Source organism: Pantherophis guttatus, chromosome 2, assembly GCF_059756535.1.
Source record: "Pantherophis guttatus breed Tessera chromosome 2, ASM5975653v1, whole genome shotgun sequence".
NCBI lineage: Eukaryota > Metazoa > Chordata > Lepidosauria > Squamata > Colubridae > Pantherophis > Pantherophis guttatus.
This window is the reverse complement of record NC_142064.1, coordinates 94990491-95009811: the sequence shown is the minus strand read 5'-3', so window position 1 is coordinate 95009811 and position 19321 is coordinate 94990491. Positions and strand designations below refer to the sequence as shown.

Below are 19321 nucleotides of genomic sequence, written 5' to 3'. Positions count from 1 at the left end.
TTGATGCTCTACGCATGCGCTCACACTTGCGAACTGATAGCAAAGGTAAGTGAATACCACTCCTGCTCCAAATGTTTCCATTTAAACTATCACACTGAATACCCTGGCTGTCAGCACCATACTATATTCCTATAGCCTTCTGTTTCTATGTACATACATCTCATTTAATTTACAAGTGCAATTGTTTCAGGTCAAGTCAGATTAACAGAGTTGGAAGGGGCTTTGTAGGTCATCAGTCCAAGTCAAAAAGCATAAATCCATTATACCCCCTGAAATGGTTCAAATGAAGAAAAAAAAAGCTATTAAGAGAAATCAAGTGTGCTTCGACTTACCATGTGAACAACTCCAGTGACACCAACTACTTCTAATAAGCCATCATCAATTTTTGGTTTCTCAAACCGATTGTCATTATCAGACCCCCAAAGATCAGCACCTGATCCCCAACTATGTAGAAAGAAAGCAATAAATAACCTTACTGTGTTTACTTATTTAGAAAATTCATACGACTGTCCATTTTACATACGTATCTCTGGGTGATTAACAATAATGCCCTAATAATAAGAAAACAACTGGAACATGGCATTGGCAATTGGCAAAATCACAATCAGTCAACTGCAAAAGGCAGCTTTACTTGAAACAACTTACATCCTGTGAAGGTACCATTAACATCGCCAAACAACATTTGCCTATCCCAGGTCCTTGGGAAGGAGTTGATAAGTAAATAAAAATGCCAAATCCAGTCTGGGTTGATTCTGTGACAAATCATACCTTAAACCTCTAATACTTAAATTTTATTTCTGTAAAACGTTTACTCTGGAGCATTTATTTTGCAGGAAATTAAAACAGAAAAACAAGTGTACAAACAATACATACAGTACATACAGTCGCCCCCCCCCTCCTCTGTAATTACTGGCATCATACAGGGCCATTGTAGCAACTTGAAAGAGAACAATAAGTATTTAATAATCAGAAGACCAGGTAACATTTAGATACAGTCTCTGCTCTTATCTTAATGACCTGCAGAGGGCGCGTAAGAGCAGCAGACATACTGCAAAACCTTTAGGTAAAATGAAGATCAGTCATAAATCCTATGTTAATCCACAGAATTTAATAAAGACTAGGCCACGAAAAGAAAAGCTCTGTGCTGACGTACCAAGCCAACCTATGAAGATGTGCTAGTGTTTATAAAGAAACAAACAAGAGTTTATTCAGAAGTGAGTATAATTAATAAGCTAGATCTGTTATTCGGATCATGTCAGATTAAAAGATTGGTAATACATTTTTCATATAGATTTTTTTTTAATTACTTTAAAAATGAAAAAAATGTAGAAACTGTCTAAAATGCATTTGCCTAGTTATTTTAAAAATTAGTTTCATCTCATTTGTTTTTCTGTCCTTTAATATACTCAGGGCTCATTTTAAAAGCCTTTGCAAATAATCCATATGTTGATTGGATTCACAATTTGTGCTACATCGTAATAGGATATGTCTGATTTTGGCTTTGTATGATGCATGAATCCAGCTAAGCCGAACAAATGCTGGTTTAGTGAACCTTATATCCATATCTCCAATATTTCCTTGTATTATCTATAATATTAGCGTGTCTATAATATAAATAATAGACACACTAATGGTAACAGAAGGAATCATTCTTATAACACCTTCTCTATATTTTTCTGTTCTGCAACCCAAAAAGAGAGACACAGACTTCAGAGGATAATTAGAACTGCAGAAAAAACAATTGCTACCAACCTGCCTTCTATTGAGGACCTCTTTTTGACTGTACAAGTCAAAAAGAGGGCTGTGAAAATAATTACAGACCCCTCGCATCCTGGACATAAACTGTTTCAACTCCTACCCTCAAAATGACGCTATAGAGCACTGCACATCAGAACAACTAGACACAAGAACAGTTTTTTTCTGAACGTCATCACTCTGCTAAACAAATAATTCCCTCAACACTGTCAAACTATTTACTAAATCTGCACTACTACTAATCTGCTCATCGTTCCTATCACCCATCTCCTCCCACTAATGACTGTATGACTGTAACTTTGTTGCTTGTATCCTTACGATTTATATTGACTGTTTCCTAATATGATTTGATTGCTTATTTGTACCCTTTGACTATCATTAAGTGTTGTATTTTAGGATTCTTGACATATCTTTTCTTTCATGTACACTGAGAGTGTATGCAGCAAGACAAATTCCTTGTGTGTCCAATCTCACTTGGCCAGTAAAATTCTATTCTGTTCTGTTCTGTTCTATTCTACTTATATACAGAAGATAGATTTGACAGGTAACTGATTTTTATTTTTATTTTTTATTTTATTATTTATTAGAATTCTCAGAAGAGTCTCATGTTTGTAACCTGAGAAGCTTGTTGCTGATATCGCCGGATGAAAAGATTTTGGGTAAAAGGCAAAGGGGGGGGTGGGAATAATGTCCATACAAGACAATGAAAAGCTCTGGGCAGCTGGCACAAACATTAGTGACCTCAAGAATGGCGTGATTCTGTACAAGGCAGCTTCATCTGTTCAGAAGTGAAGCTGAATGGACAAAGGCAGGAGGAACAATAAGTAGAACAGCTAGGACAGAGTCCATTTGTTCATGTCACTATGCTTCATACATTTTTAAACTGTTTTGTATCTCTGCGAAATAGTTGCCCCTCTCTCTTTAAATCTGTGTAGGCTATAGCGAATGATACACACAGGCATGGCATATATATGCATCTCACTTGAACAGTGCAATATATCATAGCTTTTTGCCATTACATGAATGCTACTTAGCCAATCGCTAAAGCCTGCAAGCCTTTTTGCCATTCCTTGGCAATGCCAAGTGTGGACCAAAATGTTTTCTCCTATTTTAAATTAGCCATTAAGCATCATGTCTAAAATCAGATAAACCAGAAAGTTGACTTGTTAATTTTTTTATCCTGCCTTTATTATTTTTATATATAAGGAGGTAAACATACCTAATGCTCCTTCCTCCACCTATTTTCCCCAGCCTGTGAGGTGGGATGGGCTGAGAGAAAGTGACTGGCTGAAAGTCACCCAGCCAGCTTTCATGCCTAAGGGAAGACCAGAACTCAGAGTGTCCTGGTTTGTAGCCTGGTTACTTAACCAATAGACCAAATTCCATAGCCCCAGTGTAGTATATTTAAACCTGGAAACAAGATAGTATACAGTTGCAGTGTTAGCATCTGTATAATATGTTTGCAGTCCCAACAGAAGAAGAACAAAGGTGAATATTTGTAGCTCAGGATTGAAATGAGGGGTGCTTGGTGCTCTCTGAACTTGGTGCTTTTCTTGAAGACGTTTCAATAGCCAAAATTAGGTAACATCATCAGTGCTAGTCTAAACAAACTCAAAGAGGACCTCCTTCAAAAGAAGAAGCACATGAACTTGAAGCTGCTATGCATTAACAACTCACAGTTGTTTATTAAATCCACAGTAGAATAACGTAACTCAGAATGCAAAGCAAACTCTTAATACAAAAGCACCCAAAAATATGTATTAATAAAGCAATTTTAACTATCAAAACAAAGCAGCTGTAAACATTAACATAAGGACTGTTTGGTAAAAAAGCAAATCCAAAGCCAGGTTCTAGTACTTACCTGGGAATATTGATGAAAATAAGACCCTCTATACTTGGAAGCTCAACTTCATGCTGGTCCACCTGAAGTTTGATTTCTTTATGAAGACTCCTGGTGTGGCTCATTTTCTGCAGCCCAACTTTTACATAGACTCCTTTGTTGTGTAGCCTAGAAATAAAAGTTGTGTTTCTTTTATAAAAATGGTACATCACGGGCTGTGGTTTGCTTATTGACACAATAGTTTCTTACTCTGATTTTATGGGAGACTTGCTTTCCTCATTCAGATAAGTAAATGTTTAGCAAATCAAGCCTGAAATGGAACAGGGCTGTACATTATTTAAAAAGTGACCATGTCTCAGCCTCAATTAGGTTGCATAACAGAATTTTCAAACATCTTTGCTCCTATATGAAGACCAGTTTCTACACTGGAACGTAGAATCAAATTGGGCCTTACTAGATGAATGCTTCAAAGTTCAGAGTGAGATCATACATTTCTAAACTGAAATATCAGAACAGTGATCCGAGAGCAATTCACTGGAAATGGGATTCAGTGTGAACAGAAGAACAGCTTACTCTTGACATGTTTACTTAGGAACTATGATGAATGTAGATATGCAGGGAATTGTTGAAAAAACAAGGCTCAAGTGTTTTTTTTGAGCTTAAACTAAGAGAATCAAGAATAACTCAGTCTTCTGCTTTGTATCTTTTGGAGTATTATCCCTCTTCAACCCAACCAGTATGATTATTGGAGATAATGGGAACTGTACTCTAATGCCTCTGGCAGGTACCAAGTGTGCTGTGTCAAGGTTCTCCCTTCCCCACAGGGAGGGCAGGCTTCATGTGAATAAACACAATGGACGAGTTTTTATATGATGGTTGAATTTATTTCCACAAAAAACACTGACAGTATCTTGCATTATTTTTCTATCATTCCTATGAACAAGAAGCCAGTTAGCAATAGCAATAGCGCTTAGACTTATATACCGCTTCACAGTGCTTTACAGCCCTCTCTAAGCGGTTTACAGAGTCAGCATATTGCCCCCAACAATCTGGGCCCTCATTTTCCCAATCTCAGAAGGATGGAAGGCTGAGTCAACCTTGAGCCGGTCAGAATCGAACTGCTGGCATTTGGCAGAATTAGATTATTGCAATACTGCATTCTAACCACGTCTCTTAGCTCCATGTATCTAAATTGGTATGAAATACTATTAAAAAGAAAATTGTCAAAGACAGTGGGGGTGGGGAGAACTGGAGGAAGAGCCACTGATATTCTGAAGAGGCAAGCCTTGTCTCACTTTTCTGAGACTACAGATAGAGATGACCCGATAGTTAGTATATGTTTGGATTTTCAAAAGACTTAGACAAAGCCTTCATGAAAGGCTTTATCTGAGCAAAATTAGCAGCCATGGGATAAAACACACATCCACTCATGAGTCTGAAACTGGGAAAAGTGGGAGAAATGGTAGTCTCTTTCAAGCTCAGATAAGCTCAGATAAGTATGAGGTCATACAACCTCATAGATTTCTTGGAAAATATGGAAGCAATCCCCCATTACAATTTTCTGAGATTTTTTTTTTTTAATATAAATGTTCCAGTCTAACTCCTGAATTTCCAGATGTTCTCCCATCCAAATAATAACTGGCCTTACTTAGCTGTCTAAGATCAGCCAAGACAGACCAGATGGACATGTAGCTGGGCAACTGAGGCACCAAATAGGAAGAAGCATGATCTTCTAATTGGACAAGTATGAGATATGGTGTTTACCCACTGATTAGAGTTAGAGTTGCCATGATATCCTGATATCAATTTTTAATAATATTCTTAATATTATTATGTATCATGTACATTTCTATATTACCCTGAGCAAAGATTATCTTGTAACAGATATTCTCTAACATTGTACATGGAGTTGCCTTTAAAAATGATCTGGACACTTGATCTGAACAAATGGTTCCAGTTCTTTGTCATCTATGCTGGTTCCCGGTCCAGGTCCAATTCAAAGTGTTGCTTTAGACCAGGAGTCAGCAACCTACGGCTCCGGAGCTGCATGCAGCTCTTTGGGCCCTCTGCTGTGGCTCCCTGTCAGGTGATCCCACCACTGGCTGGCCCCACCCCTCGCCCTCCCCTCCCAGTCACTCCTCACCTGGCCTGAGAAGGCAAGGGCGATGGCAGGGGATGGAGAAGCAGCTAGGGCAGAGACAGAGAGATACAGACAGAGGGGGAGACAGAGAGACATAGAGACACAGAGAGAGGGAGAAGGGGGGAGAGAGAGAGGGAGGGAGGGAGGGAGGGGAGAGAGAGAGATGTCAAAAGAATTTTGTGATTCCCAGTTTTTTTAACAACTGGTTCTCTGCCCTAATGACCAGCTGGGTAGGCGTGGCTAGGGGGGTGTCATGTGACTGGTGGAAGTGAGTGACATCAAGTTGGCTACGCCCACCCAGGTTTTGTGGCTCCCAGTGTTTTCTTTTCTGTGGGAAACGGGTCCAAATGGCTTTTTGAGTATTTAAGGTTGCAGACCCCTGGTTTAGACCTTTAAAAACCACAATGGTTTAGGACCAGGTCACCTGAAGAAGTTGTCTTCTCCCATATGTACCTACTCAGTACTTGCAGCTAATAAGGTCCTCTTCGAGGTCTCATCACCAAAAGAAATTCTGTGAGCTTTTATAAGAAGGTCTTATCCTGTGGTGACACCCCATTGCCTCCTCCTCCACCCGAAAGAAGCTCAAGTGGTGCCCACCTTAGCTCCCCAGCTATTTATAACCCAGATTTGATGTCATTCCCAATGGGCATGATGACATTTTGGGCACTTGGTAGCCAGGCTGCATTTACAGCCATTTGCAGTGTCCCACACTCACGATTGCAATTTATGATGTGTATTGCCAGAAACTGGTGTTTACTTCTGGTTTCTGGCAAAAATGCCCATTGTGGACAACTTTAAACCCCTTAATAACCACAGCATCTGCTTTATGAGTGTCACATTTGCTTAATGACCATTGCAAAAAAAATAATAATTATAAAATCAGGTGGCCATGTGATCCATTTAACTACCACACAACTTACAACCCTATTTCCAGACCCAATTATAGTCGTAAGTCAAATACCACCTGTATTAATGAGCTGAAACATATGAACGTTTCTTCTCAATGATTATCAGTTAGTGGGACAGGTTGTTTCTTTTCTCAAAAAAAAATTCCAAATACCTGCTATTGAATTTGTCTGGCTCTTCTTCCCTAGCATGATGGAAACCTAGACTCAGCTCTGCATCAATTCCAAGGCCACAATAATTATTCATCTGTACAATCTGGAGGAAAAAAAAGTAGAAATGAAATTTTACATTTTGAATTAAACTATTTCTAATTTCTAACAAATACACAGGAACATCGCCAATATAAACTCTCCAATTTAAAAAGAACTACAGTATAAAGCAGATCCTAACTAGTTAGGTTCAACTTCTGGTTGAACAGACAAATGTTATCTTGATATTTGTCTTCAAGGACAAATGTCTATCTGTCTTTCATGAGAACTCATAGCATTTCCAAAGGCAATCCAGTACCATTCTCAATTCTCAGCATCCAGTTTATCTGTCGTCTTTTCCTTTTTCTACACTGTCAAATGTATGTTTTGTTTTTAGTCTGTCGTATCGCTGCACAGAATATGTGAATTTTGCAGCAAAATAAAAAGATAGTCAAAGCATAGGATTTGGCCAAGAAAGAATTAGACCCCTGCTTATGTAGTCATGATTTTTCTGAGTGATTTTGGACAAACCAGATTAACATAAACTTCCTGGAATCCAGGAAGAGAGCCTTTTCTAAGTGATTTCTGTGGAAACCAGATTAACACGATCTTCCTGGAGTCCAGGAAGAAAGCTTTCTCTGCCATAGCCACTGGCCTTTGGAACATTATCCCCCAGAGGTGAGGTGAGTCCCCCAATCTCCTGGCCTCTCAGAAGTATCTGAAGACATAAAGACCCTCCCACCATCTTTTTAACTTTTGTTAATGTTATTCTTGTTTTAATTGCCTCCTATCGGAATACATTGTTTATATATTTTATATCTCTCCTTAACAGATTAACAGAGTTGGAAGGGACCTTATAGGTCATCTAGTCCAACCCCCTGCAGGAGCAGGAGACTGTACACCATTTCTGACAGATGGCAGTCCAGTCTCTTCTTGAAAGCTTCCAGTGATGAAGCTCCCACAACTTCTGAAGGCAACTTCTGTTCCATGGGTTGATTGTTCTCCCTGTCAGAAAATTTCTCCTTATTTCCAGGTTGAATCTCTCCTTGATCAGTTTCCATCCATTATTCCTTGTCTGGCCTTCAGGTGCTTTGGAAAATAGCTTGACCCCCTCCTCTCTGTGGCAGCCCCTCAAATATTGAAATGCTGATATCATATTTTTATGGTTTAATTGTACACCGCTCAGAGTCCGCCTTGTGAGTGAGATGGATGGTCTCCAGATTTGATACAGAAACACATAATTTTCCTTAGAAAATTATCTGAAGAGATATGACATATCTCACATTAAATCCCACACATTCTTCACATAATGCATTTCAAGAGGCTACATAAGAAAGCTGGTGATTTCATTTTATGTGGCAGACAATGTAAAGTTTACTGTGCTTATCCTAGAATAGAACAGCACACTCAGCTGTTGCTTTATTGGTTTATAAAAAGGAACGAGAAGTAAACTGTGATCCATTTTACAAGGATTTTATAAAAATCCTAGCCATGTGGTAATTACTTTATCAAACATATATATTCTAATTACCATATTTCATAACTTTGCAATCTTCTAATTAGGGAAAATGTGTAACAAAGCAGCATAGCAATTTATAGACCTTTCAAAATAAAATCACATCCTTCACAAGTAATCAGAATATTGATTTTTTTTTAACATAGACTTAGACCCCTGTGCATAATTGTCTGTCAACATTGCATCATCATTAAGATAAGAATTTTCACTATGACTTGTATATTCATCAGAAAAGAGGAACAGAGAGTGAGAAAGAGACTAATTATGGTGAAAAAAAAAATACCCATAAGTAGAAGCAAAAGTGAAGGGAAAATCAGGGAGCTGTTGGACAGCATTACTTGGTCTGTTGTGCGGATGTTTGGGTGGTTTAGGGGTGGGGAATTTGTGGTGGGTGGGGGTATGTTTGGGGATTGTTATGTGTGTTGGATCTGGGTGTTAAATGAATTTCGTTGTATGGGTATACTGTGTATACACGTACAATGAAATTAAAGTTGTTGTTGTTGTTGTTGTTGTTGTTGTTATTATTATTATTGTTGTTATTATTATTATTATTATTATTATTATTATTATTATTATTATTTAATCTTTAGTGAGATTCACAGCCTTTGAGGCTGGTTAATAGCTCAGCAGCTCGAGTCCTAACCAAGGACCTAGGAACTGTTAAGGTATCGTCGGAGGATGTAAGCTGTTCCGAGTAAGGTGGTTTTTTGTAGAGTCAAAATGTTCAAGTCCGGCAAATTTAGAATTTCTAAATAGCAGGGTAGCCCTTTGGGTATTGCTCCAAGGGCTCCAATTACAATCGGGACAACACACGATTTTTTTCCACAGTCGCTCAACTTCAATTTGCAAGTCCCGGTACTTTGTGATTTTTTCTTGCTGCTTATCTTCAATCCGTGCATCACCAGGTACTGCAATGTCAATGAACCATATTTTTTTCTTTTCAACTATTGTTATGTCAGGTGTGTTGTGGACCAAGTGCCTGTCAGTCTGAATCCTAAAGTCCCACAAGATCTTGAGTTTCTCATTCTCTAAAACTTTCTCAACCTGATGTTCCCAATGGTTTTTGCTGTACTCAAATCCAAACTTCTGGCACAATTTCCAGTGGATGATCTTAGCAACGCGGTCATGGCGTTGTAGGTAGTCAGTTTGTGAAATTTTGCTGCACCCGCTAATCAGGTGGTCGACTGTCTCATCTTTCTCATTACAGAGGCGGCATTTGCTGTTGGTGGTAACATGTTGAATTTTTGCCTTCACGCAGTTTGTGGCTAGGGCTTGTTCTTGAGCTGCCAAAATAAAGCTTTCTGTTTCTTTTTTCAGTACTCCTGATCTTAACCAGTTCCAAGTTAGTTTCTGGTCAGTTTTGCCTTCAATACTTTTCAAGTACTGGCCATGCAGAGTTTTGCTTTTCCAATTTTCAGCTCACTGCTCAATTACTTCTTTCTTATATTCTGCTTTTGTTTTAGTTGTCTTTAAAAGGCCTCTTTTATTTACTTCCTTAATCATTGGTTCTTCATTTTTCTGGATGTAATCATTCAAGCTGCGTTTTTCTTCTTCCACAGTCTGCTTTACTTGTAGGAGTCCTCGACCACCCTCTGCTCTTGGTAAATATAATTGGTCATAATTATTATTATTTTTTATTTTATAATTTTTATTATTATTATTATTATTATTATTATTATTATTATTATTATTATTATTATTAAAATGAAGAGAAGACTATAAATTATGTCCAAAAATCATTTATGAGTTTTATATTTTCAGTATCTTCCTTTATTTTTTATTTTTATTTTTTTTTGTTGCTATTGTTATAGTTTCAGGAAGGAAAAATTGAGAAATACCTTAGGAGGTTCTGGCTCTAACACACCATTTTCTGAGCTTTCCAGTGCCTCTTGAGCATCTAAAAGGATGTTCCAACGATCCATAAGCACATCGTCAGCTTCATCTACGGATATCAGAATGGAGTACGGATCTTCGCCACTGTAGCCGGCACCCCAGCGCAGGACCCTCCCCAAATCGTTACCTGATCAAAAAGGGCATGTTTTCATTTAAAAAAAAATCTACTAAAGAAAAAGAAAAATATTTTACTCTCACTTAACCTGAATTTCAATAGGCCTACTACTTCTGACCAATGGTGTAGACCGGTGGTTCTCAACCTGTGGTCCACAAACCCCTGAGGGGTCACGATGTCACAGTGGGGTCCACAAAGTCTTGAAGAAATGTTGTGATTTAAATCTTGAGTTAAGTCTTGGTGGTCCGGGACCACATAAGGTATTTAAAAGGGGTCCGTGGTGAAGAAAAGGTTGAGAACCACTGGTGTAGACTACTGGGAGTTGTAGCTCTACCACATCTACAAGGCCATTGATTCAAATCCATTTTTAATTATCACTTACAAAGTTAAAATGAGACATTTGCTGAATTTGCCATTGGAAGTAATCTAATAACCAGTTTGCTGTAACGGTAGCCAGTGCTAATTTAATTTGCGGAATGATAGAATCTATGAGCTTATGGGAATTCTCATCCATTGCCCTTCTTCTTCCTAAAATCCGCAGTTCAAGTCTCACCTGTTCCTAAAGGCAAAATAGCCACAGATGGTTCAGGGCAGGCGAGTTTGTGCCTGATCTCTTCCAGGGCACCAAGGACCCATCCAACTGTGCCATCACCACCGCATACCAATATTCGGAAATATGGAACTTGAGAGAAGGTATGAAATCTTCAGTGTATAAAAAACAATAAGCACAATATTATTATAAGTAAAATTGCGAATTCAAGCATGTGTACAGTTTTCTTTCAATCTATCCAGCAACTAAAATCAGACATGGGCTCATGTATCTTCTTTTTTTAATAGACTGAAGTCAGTATCCCAAGAACCAGATGAATTCTACATAGGCAAGGAGAGATTGGACTTCATTTAATCCAGCAGCAACCCTTCCAGCTCCAAAAGCAATTTGAAGGTCAACAGAAAGAATTAAGAAATCTCATTGGGCTCAGATTCCTGGGAGATGCACAAGAGTAACTTTATGGATCTGGTCTGAATGCTTTTGAGATACTGACAATAGTATGAAGATCACTCACAGAATGATCTAGTATTACCTCTTCATTCTAGAAGATCTGGTTGTATTAAACATGGTATGTTTTTTCATATTCTAACATAATAGAACCAAAATCAGAAAAAATAAACAAAAAATGAGCCAACCTAATATTCTTTTTCAAATAAGACTTCACCTTCACCTCATATGCATCCTGCTCCCTTCCTACCATCTTTGTTAATTTTAAATAAATTTTAACATTAATATTTATTATTTTATTATTTAATGTTTTATTTTGCAAGCCACTTAGTGTCATGTCTTGGAGAGATGGGCATTCCATATACCGTATTTTTTGGAGTATAAGATGGACCTTTTTCCCTTAAAAAAGAGGGTTAAATTCTGGGTGCGTCTTATACTCTGAATGTGGCCCCACCCAGCTGCTCAAACAGTGATTTCAGAGGCTGAAAAAAGCCTCAGAAATGAAGCTTCAGAAAAAAAGCCTCCAAACAGCTTCAGAAAAAAAGCCTCCGAAACAGAGCTAGGAAGTTTCAGAAGCTTTTTTTCTGAAGCTCTGTTTCGGAGGCTTTTGGAGGTAGAAAAAAAGTTTTTTCTGAAACAGAGTTTCAGAGGCTGAAAAAAAAGCAAGGCACAGAGCTCACAACCAACGAACCTGTTGCTAAAATTCACCTCTGGGAACAGCTGATTGGGGGTATTCCGGGAGGCCAATCCACCTGCCAATCAGCTTTTTTCTTATTTTCCTCCCCAAAAACTAAAGTGCGTCTTATACTCCAGTGCATCTTATACTCCAAAAAATACGGTATATGGAATGATGGAATGGGCCTTGGTATCCTTATAGACTCAATACAGGGCATGAGCTATAAGGCCAAAAAGTCCTTCTCAATCTCAGATTTTCAGATTACATTTGCCCTCAAAAACAGCTGTTAGGAGAGCATTAAAACATGCTAAAGTGCTCTTCAGAGTTCGAGAATGGTTATTTGATTTAAATATCTTGCTGGTCTGAAAAATGGGAATTGACTACTCAAAAACACATTCATGTGTAACATAGATAAGCCCACTTGGTCTTTGAAATTCAAGTGCATTGCTTGAACAATGAAAGCATTTGACCACGGTAAAGACAGAAAATTAATGTTATTACTTCTCTTGCTGAAGATAAATGGAATATAACTGCTTTAATTTTCATGCTATGCTCTGTCATCTGAAATTCTATTAAGCTTTCTTCTACAAATCTGTTAAAGGCCGAAAAAACAGAACTGTGCCCACTAACTTTTTATAGTATCACTTTCCAGCTATGTAATACGCACTCAAAATGAAAAGACGACAGATTTGCATGTGGCAAGAAGAAAAAAAGCAAAATAGTTTGTTGGCTATTTGAAAAAGAAAAAAAAAAACACCTCATCACCAATAAATAAAATTGAGGGGAAAAAGTACTCAAACCAACCTAAAATTAATTTCTGTTTTCTATTTATTAAAAAAAATAACCTTGTAGAACATGTGAGTGTATTTCGTGCAGCTTAAGTAGGAAAAAAACCCCTGTAATGTTTCATTTTCAAGAGTTAATACTTTATCAAAATTTACATATGTAAGTAGGGGGGGAAAGTCATGTAATAAATGTTCAGTCTATTTTCCAATAAAGGGCAAATGTCTAGAGTTTTCAGCTTTCTCTCTTTCTCATTCTTTGCATCATTGTGTCTTTGACAAATTAGCTTCTTTTCTTTGGAATAACCGCTGCCAAATCCCAATGCAAAAAATAGAAATGGCCTTTATTCAACTCACTCCGACAGTTTTAATAAGTGACTTTAAAGCCTATTGAAAAGAGTGCAAAGATTTATTATTTGACAGTAGGGCTAAACATCTCTTTTTTCTTTTCTTTTTTTTTACTGAACCTTTTGGCGTGAGTATTGTCCAAGCTCAACCACATTGCTATTCACACTGTGATGCTTCCTAATTACTGCACTAAAAGCTTTTGAAAGAGGTGGCTGGCTTCCAAAGTCTTTGTGGAGCATTAGCCCAAGGCTTCGGATCTGCATTTTGCAAACAGCAGCTTTGCAAATCCAATTCGAATAACCTTCCAAAATAAACAGATGATAAGGCGTCAGAATCTTCTGGTCAAAGAGAGAATTAGGAAATCCCTACCCAGCAGCTGCAAAATCTTAAAGACGTTCCTTGGCAACACCATCTTCTCACCCGTATTGAAGCGATACAAGATCGCCTAATTAACCAAGGTTACAGATTTTCAAACTCCCGAGTCATTTACGCAGTGCCAAATTTTAACACAAAGGGTTCAGGAACAAAAAAGAGTTAAGAGGAGGAAATGTTATCCTCTTCATTTCTTCTCCAAGGAGTACGGGCAGAGTAAAAATGTCAGTCGAGCTATTTCCATTTGGCCATTGCTTAGGGCTTCGGCAGCTTTGCAAGGCCAAGAGCAAGGAGAAAAAAGAGCAAGGAAAATAAAAAAAGATCACCCAAAACAAGTAACATGTGAAATAGTCAAGATGTATTGAATAGAAACAATAGGTTACCCAGGCAGTGGACCTCCATTTGTTAGTTCAAAGATCTGATGAGGATTCAACAGTTTTCGGAAACTGTACAGCAAATTCCGACCTTTAAGACCTCCACTTTTGGGATTCACAAATACAAGCAAAGGACAGCAGTTCTGAGGAAGCTTATTTTGCTAAACAAAAAAAATGAAAGGAGAAGTGGTTAAAAAATGTGGCATTTGGAGCCAACAAGATAAAAGTTCCAAATTACAGGATGATGCTTAAGACAATAAAGGGAAACCCAATAACCCTAACAATCTAAGACTACTTATGAAGAACTTTTTTGCATAGTTTTGGGGAAGTGTTGGTCATGAATTTAAATGGCACAAAGATGTCTGTTAGTGATTTCCAAAGAAAGTCTTATTTTTATTGTTTGCACCTAACTTCCAGTAAGAAAGTCTGTAGAGACTCAGAGTCATTCGGGTCATGGTTGTCGCAAAGATGCTTTTTCAGGAGGCAACTGGACTTTCTGGTTTGTTGGTTTTTTCCTTTGAAGACATTTCACTTCACATACAAGAAGCTTCCTCAGCTCTGACTGGATGGTGGGGAATGGAGGGATTTATATTCCTTGCAGATAGCTGGTCATTTGCATCCTTTTTGAGGGTCGTTGAGGCCACTTGAAGGTTTATCTGTGTCCTCAGGGTCACCTGAGTAGTGCTAATGGTTCCTGTAGTCTGTAATTTTTTTTGGGGGGGGGAATCTGTTCCTACTCCCACACCATTCGAAGGGTGTGCTTCAATGACCCTCAAAAAGGATGCAAATGACCAGCTGTCTGCAAGGAATATAAATCCTTCCATATCCCACCATCCAGTCTGAAAAAGCTTCTTTGTCAAGCTTCCAAGTAACATGTCCCATAAAATACAGTCCAAGGCATCCATTTTCCATCAAAGTCTGTTTTATTAGGAACATATCAAATTGGCAAGGACTTGGTGTAATTCTGACTCTGGCCAGAATCTGGAATTATACCCAATAAAAAGCAAAAGTTTGAAACTTTCCCCCTTAGTCACAATCTCCACTCAATTCTCAGTCCAATCAGTCCAGTGACTCCAAACTCCATCTTCCTCCAGCTGCAGGCATCTTCTCTGTTCCTATGGGAAGGAATGCCACCTAGACATAACGTTCCCCCTTTATCTAAATAACCCCCCCTTTCAACAGTTAGAGAGTGGCAAGCCTGAAATACCATTAAGTTCCTTTACTTGCAATCATTTACTTGCAATCACAATCATTTGTGCTCTGGTCACCTCTGGTTTGCACTACTGCAATGTGCTGTACGTGGGGCTATCTGTGAAAGCTACCCAAAAGCTGTCATTGGCCTAGAATGCAGCAACACAAGTAGTTGTTGGACACAAGTCAGTGCACTCATATAACACCACTACTTTGAGAGCTTTGGTTTTCCCACTAATAGTATATGGTTTTAAGAAAGCCTGAAGACTGAAGAACTGATGCTTTCATATTGTGGTGTTGAAGAAGACTCCTGAGAGGATATCAAATCAGTCAATTCTTGTCAGAGTTAGGCAGCGTAACTAGTATTATGAGATAAACCCAGGAGCAAAACACAGCACACAGAGCCTTTAGATAATTAATAGTGGTTTTATCTACAGCTAAATATATACAAACTTATATGTGGTAAATACCTTATCATACAGCTACTGACACAAGGAGAGCAATGAGATACACGACGAGAGGGAACATGAGGAGAAGGGAGACACCCTCTAATGGTTTTCCTTATACAGGCAGCTTCTTACCCAGCTTCTTAAAGTGGCAGTAATCCTGCTGCCTCATTCCCATTGCATCAGCTTCCGGTTGCCTCCGCTTACAACCTCTCATCAGCTTACAGCTATTAAATCTACATACCCTGACAATCCTAAAGGAAATCAACCCTGGCTGTTCTTTGGAAGGACAGAAAGTGAATTTGAAGCTCAAATACTTTGGCCACCTAATGACAGGAGAGGATTTATTGGAATAGATCCTAAATTGGGAAAGATTGAAGGCAAAAGGAAAAGGAGACAGTAGAGGATGAGATGGTTAAATAGTGTCATCAATGCAGTGAACATGAATTTGGGCAAACTCTGGGAGACAGTGGAGGACAGTGGGGGCCTGGTTAGTGCTATAATTCACAGGATCACAAAGAGTCGACACCACTTAGTGATGGAACAACAAGAAATTTTGTGAGCTGTGTTGGCTCATGGATGCAGTTCAAGTTGCCAGTTATCATCTATACAATAAAAGCCCTACATGGCCTAAGGCTAGGTTATTTGTAGGACAGCTCGCCTCCAATTGTCTCTGCTTACTCTATGAGATTTGGCAGAAAGAATGACACCCGATGGGACCTGGTGATGCTTTCTCTGTCATGGCACCTGCTTTATAGAATATTATTTTCCAAGGTTCAAATGGTCTGACCCTACTAGCCCTCTATAAAGTCCTGAAAATATGGCCCTTCTGGACACTGGGCCAGAGTGTGAGATGAACCCATCCAGAATGAAAACTATGGCTGGTCTCAATTATTCTGTTAGCTTTTATTTTGTTATTCTCTTTTCAGATCCAGGCATTGGTTGTGCTTCGTTTTTAGTTTTTTTGTGTGTGTGTGTTTCTGTCCAATTGTAAGCCGCGCAGGGTTGCTTTTTGCAAACTGGACATCATATAAATCAAACTAACCAACAACAAACAAATATATCTTGATCCGTCTCTGCCACATTTACTCCAAAATGAGCAAAGCTTATTTTGCAACCTGAATCAAAGGTAAGGCATTGATTGTTCTAGGCAGCTGCTTAAATACAGGAACAGTTTGCCTTTATCCCTAAAGACTATCTTTCGTTGGCTTAGGCAAAAATGGAAAATAGCAGTGACAAGCAGTTTATTTTAGAGAGAATGAATGGATTAATATTGTCAACCCAAATCATTCTTTTCCTCCTGGGCTCTAATTACATCTGGCTCTAGTAGAGGATTCTTTCTGACACCATGATTTATACTAATCACTGGTCTGAGCTTCCAAATGAAAAGATAAACTATGATTTAGAGTCGTTTCTACTTCTTAACTTCCTATCAATTCAATACTCCAACCTTTCAGTAGAGGTACTTTCAGAAACAGCATCAGTGCTCATTATGGTTTATTCTACTTTAACAGCCAATCACATGAACCAATTACTTACCTACAATGAAACTGAGCAGTCTTCTGTGAATTCACCAAAGGGCTTCCCACTTCTGCAAAGCCCATTCAGAATCTGCTAAGGTGTATAATGTCAGGGTTCCAAGTAACACCCCCAACGGAAGTTCCATTTTATTAGAGATGTCATATTGGCACATCTGGAAAACCCGATTCTGAAAGTTTCCAGGTTTTCCCCACCCAAAGGAAAGTCCAAATCCCTGCCCAACACCCACAAGTCCATCACATGGTCCAATCAAAGCACCATCCCAACTGGAGATGCCTCCCAGTCACACCCAGGCCTGAAGGCCCAATGCAAAATATGGCTTCCAGGCCTGACATATGGCATGCTTTGCTTGGAGTCATGTCCTCCATGCATACAATGAATGATTAGCTGCATTTCATGCTAAATCCTCTTAATTCCTGATACCAACATAGCTGATCCTGCATGAAATCCTAAAGTCATTAGCACCAAGCAGGGAAGAACGTATGAAGACAGATTACCGGAATCGACTCCTTCAAGATGTAAATCAGTCAGAATAAAGATCTAGGTTATGCACTTTTCCCGATGGATAGACAGAAGTTCAGGCCATTTGGGGAATAGGATGTAATCCCAGTACACAAGTCACAAAATGAAGCAAACCATGGCTGCTGAAGCCTCCATGGGATGAAAAGGATGTAGTTGGATTCTTGTGCATCTTTGCTACGACCTTAGTCAGCATTAAGAACTGCTGGAAGACATTTTATATGGACCTGTTCCATGAGAACCTGAGTATACCTCCTAGAGATGGAAGGCCTATTTTGTCCCTACTGAAAAAACACAGGCACATTGTCTCAAGATTCAGTGAACATTCTTGTATTTGCTCCAGTGGATTCAAAGAGGTGCAGTGAAGGAAGTTGACTCCATGACTGGAAACAGAACATTACAAATAGGTGAATGTTGTGGAACTCTGGATCATGACTGCTGGGAGATTTGGGGAAGAGCAAGAGAAGATGCGAGGACATCACCCTCATCTTTAAAAATAGAAAGGGAGATCTTTGAGTGATAGGTAGCACAGGTCTCAGGACCATGGAAGAAGAGTGTAGTGAAGGGATATGATATGAATATATGGAACTGAGCAGGGGTGAAATGCTACTGGTTCGCACCGGTTCAGGCGAACCAGTAGTAAAAAAAAGCTACCAGTTTGTCGGAACCGGTATTTCCGATGATCAGCTGTGCTGCGTGATTTATATTCACTAGAAAGCAGGAAATCCTATTTTCTAGCGAATCTAAATCACGCGGCACAGCTGTTCCCCCCCTCGCTATTCTATTTACCTTCAAACAGTTCCTTTTTCCACATAAAGTGTGCATTTGGTGCACAATGTACATGTGCGTGCAACATGCATTTGGTGTATACTGTGCATGCACGCACAGTGTGCATTTGTGCATGAATGCACACACATGCGTTTTGCGCATGCACAGGCAGCAAACTGGTGGCAACCTGCAGAGGATTTCACCACTGGAACTGAGGGATATTAGGGAAATATATTTCCCAAAGACAAAGCAATCAATAAATAACCAACTATGTTCTCAATGATCCCAAAATGGATGAGGAGGCTTTCTTACCAACCTTTCAGGAACAAGACAAAATTCCTGGGCTTCCCTATAAAGGGAAAGTGTAGTCTCTACAAATTCTGACAGCAAGGCAGCAGGAATTGGCAAAGTAAAAGGCAAAAAACAGGGAAACAAATAATCACAGATAAGCATCTAACTGGACAAAGGTGAATTCCAGGTCAAGCAATCCAAAGCCAAGCTGAAGATTTATGTTGCCAAATCAGCAGCAGTTAAACAAGCAGGGGTTGTAAATAACTGGATTCACAAAGTCACCATACATTTAGCCAGATGCTTAAATTGCTTCTAGCAAATGAAAACTGCTTCTCTGAGTCTTAAATCCCTTCCTTGCCAAGAGTGCCAGCTGTTGCCTTCCTTCTGCTCTGCTGGTTAGTTCCGTGTCGTGCTCCCCCACCACTGGGGAGGCACTGGGTTGAGATTGTGGTTACACTATACCAAATCAATGTTCTTCACAAAATACTGAAGAGGTTTCTACAGAGGAAAATCAAGAACCATTTGCTGTATAACAGAGTTGGGGAGATTTGGAGGATGGGTCCAACCACTTTCTCCATCACATAGCAGAGCTCCTCACCTGCACACTCTTATACAGGATTGGATACCCGTGCTCTGCTACGAAAGTATGTGATCCGGCTTGATAA

General features: G+C 39.1%; 1 protein-coding gene across 1 annotated transcript in view; it reads right to left on the bottom strand.

Moving 5' to 3' along the window:
• The window catches only part of DGKQ (diacylglycerol kinase theta), a 90744-nt gene that overhangs the window by 4608 nt on the left and 66815 nt on the right, over positions 1–19321 (bottom strand). Inside the window, exons 16-21 of the mRNA XM_034410731.3 lie at positions 13912–14063; positions 10907–11055; positions 10184–10365; positions 6796–6896; positions 3617–3763; positions 333–444 (exon numbers count right to left, since the gene is read on the bottom strand). Of these exons, the coding sequence (XP_034266622.2) occupies positions 333–444; positions 3617–3763; positions 6796–6896; positions 10184–10365; positions 10907–11055; positions 13912–14063 (843 nt within the window). The remainder of the gene's footprint in view (positions 1–332; positions 445–3616; positions 3764–6795; positions 6897–10183; positions 10366–10906; positions 11056–13911; positions 14064–19321) is intronic.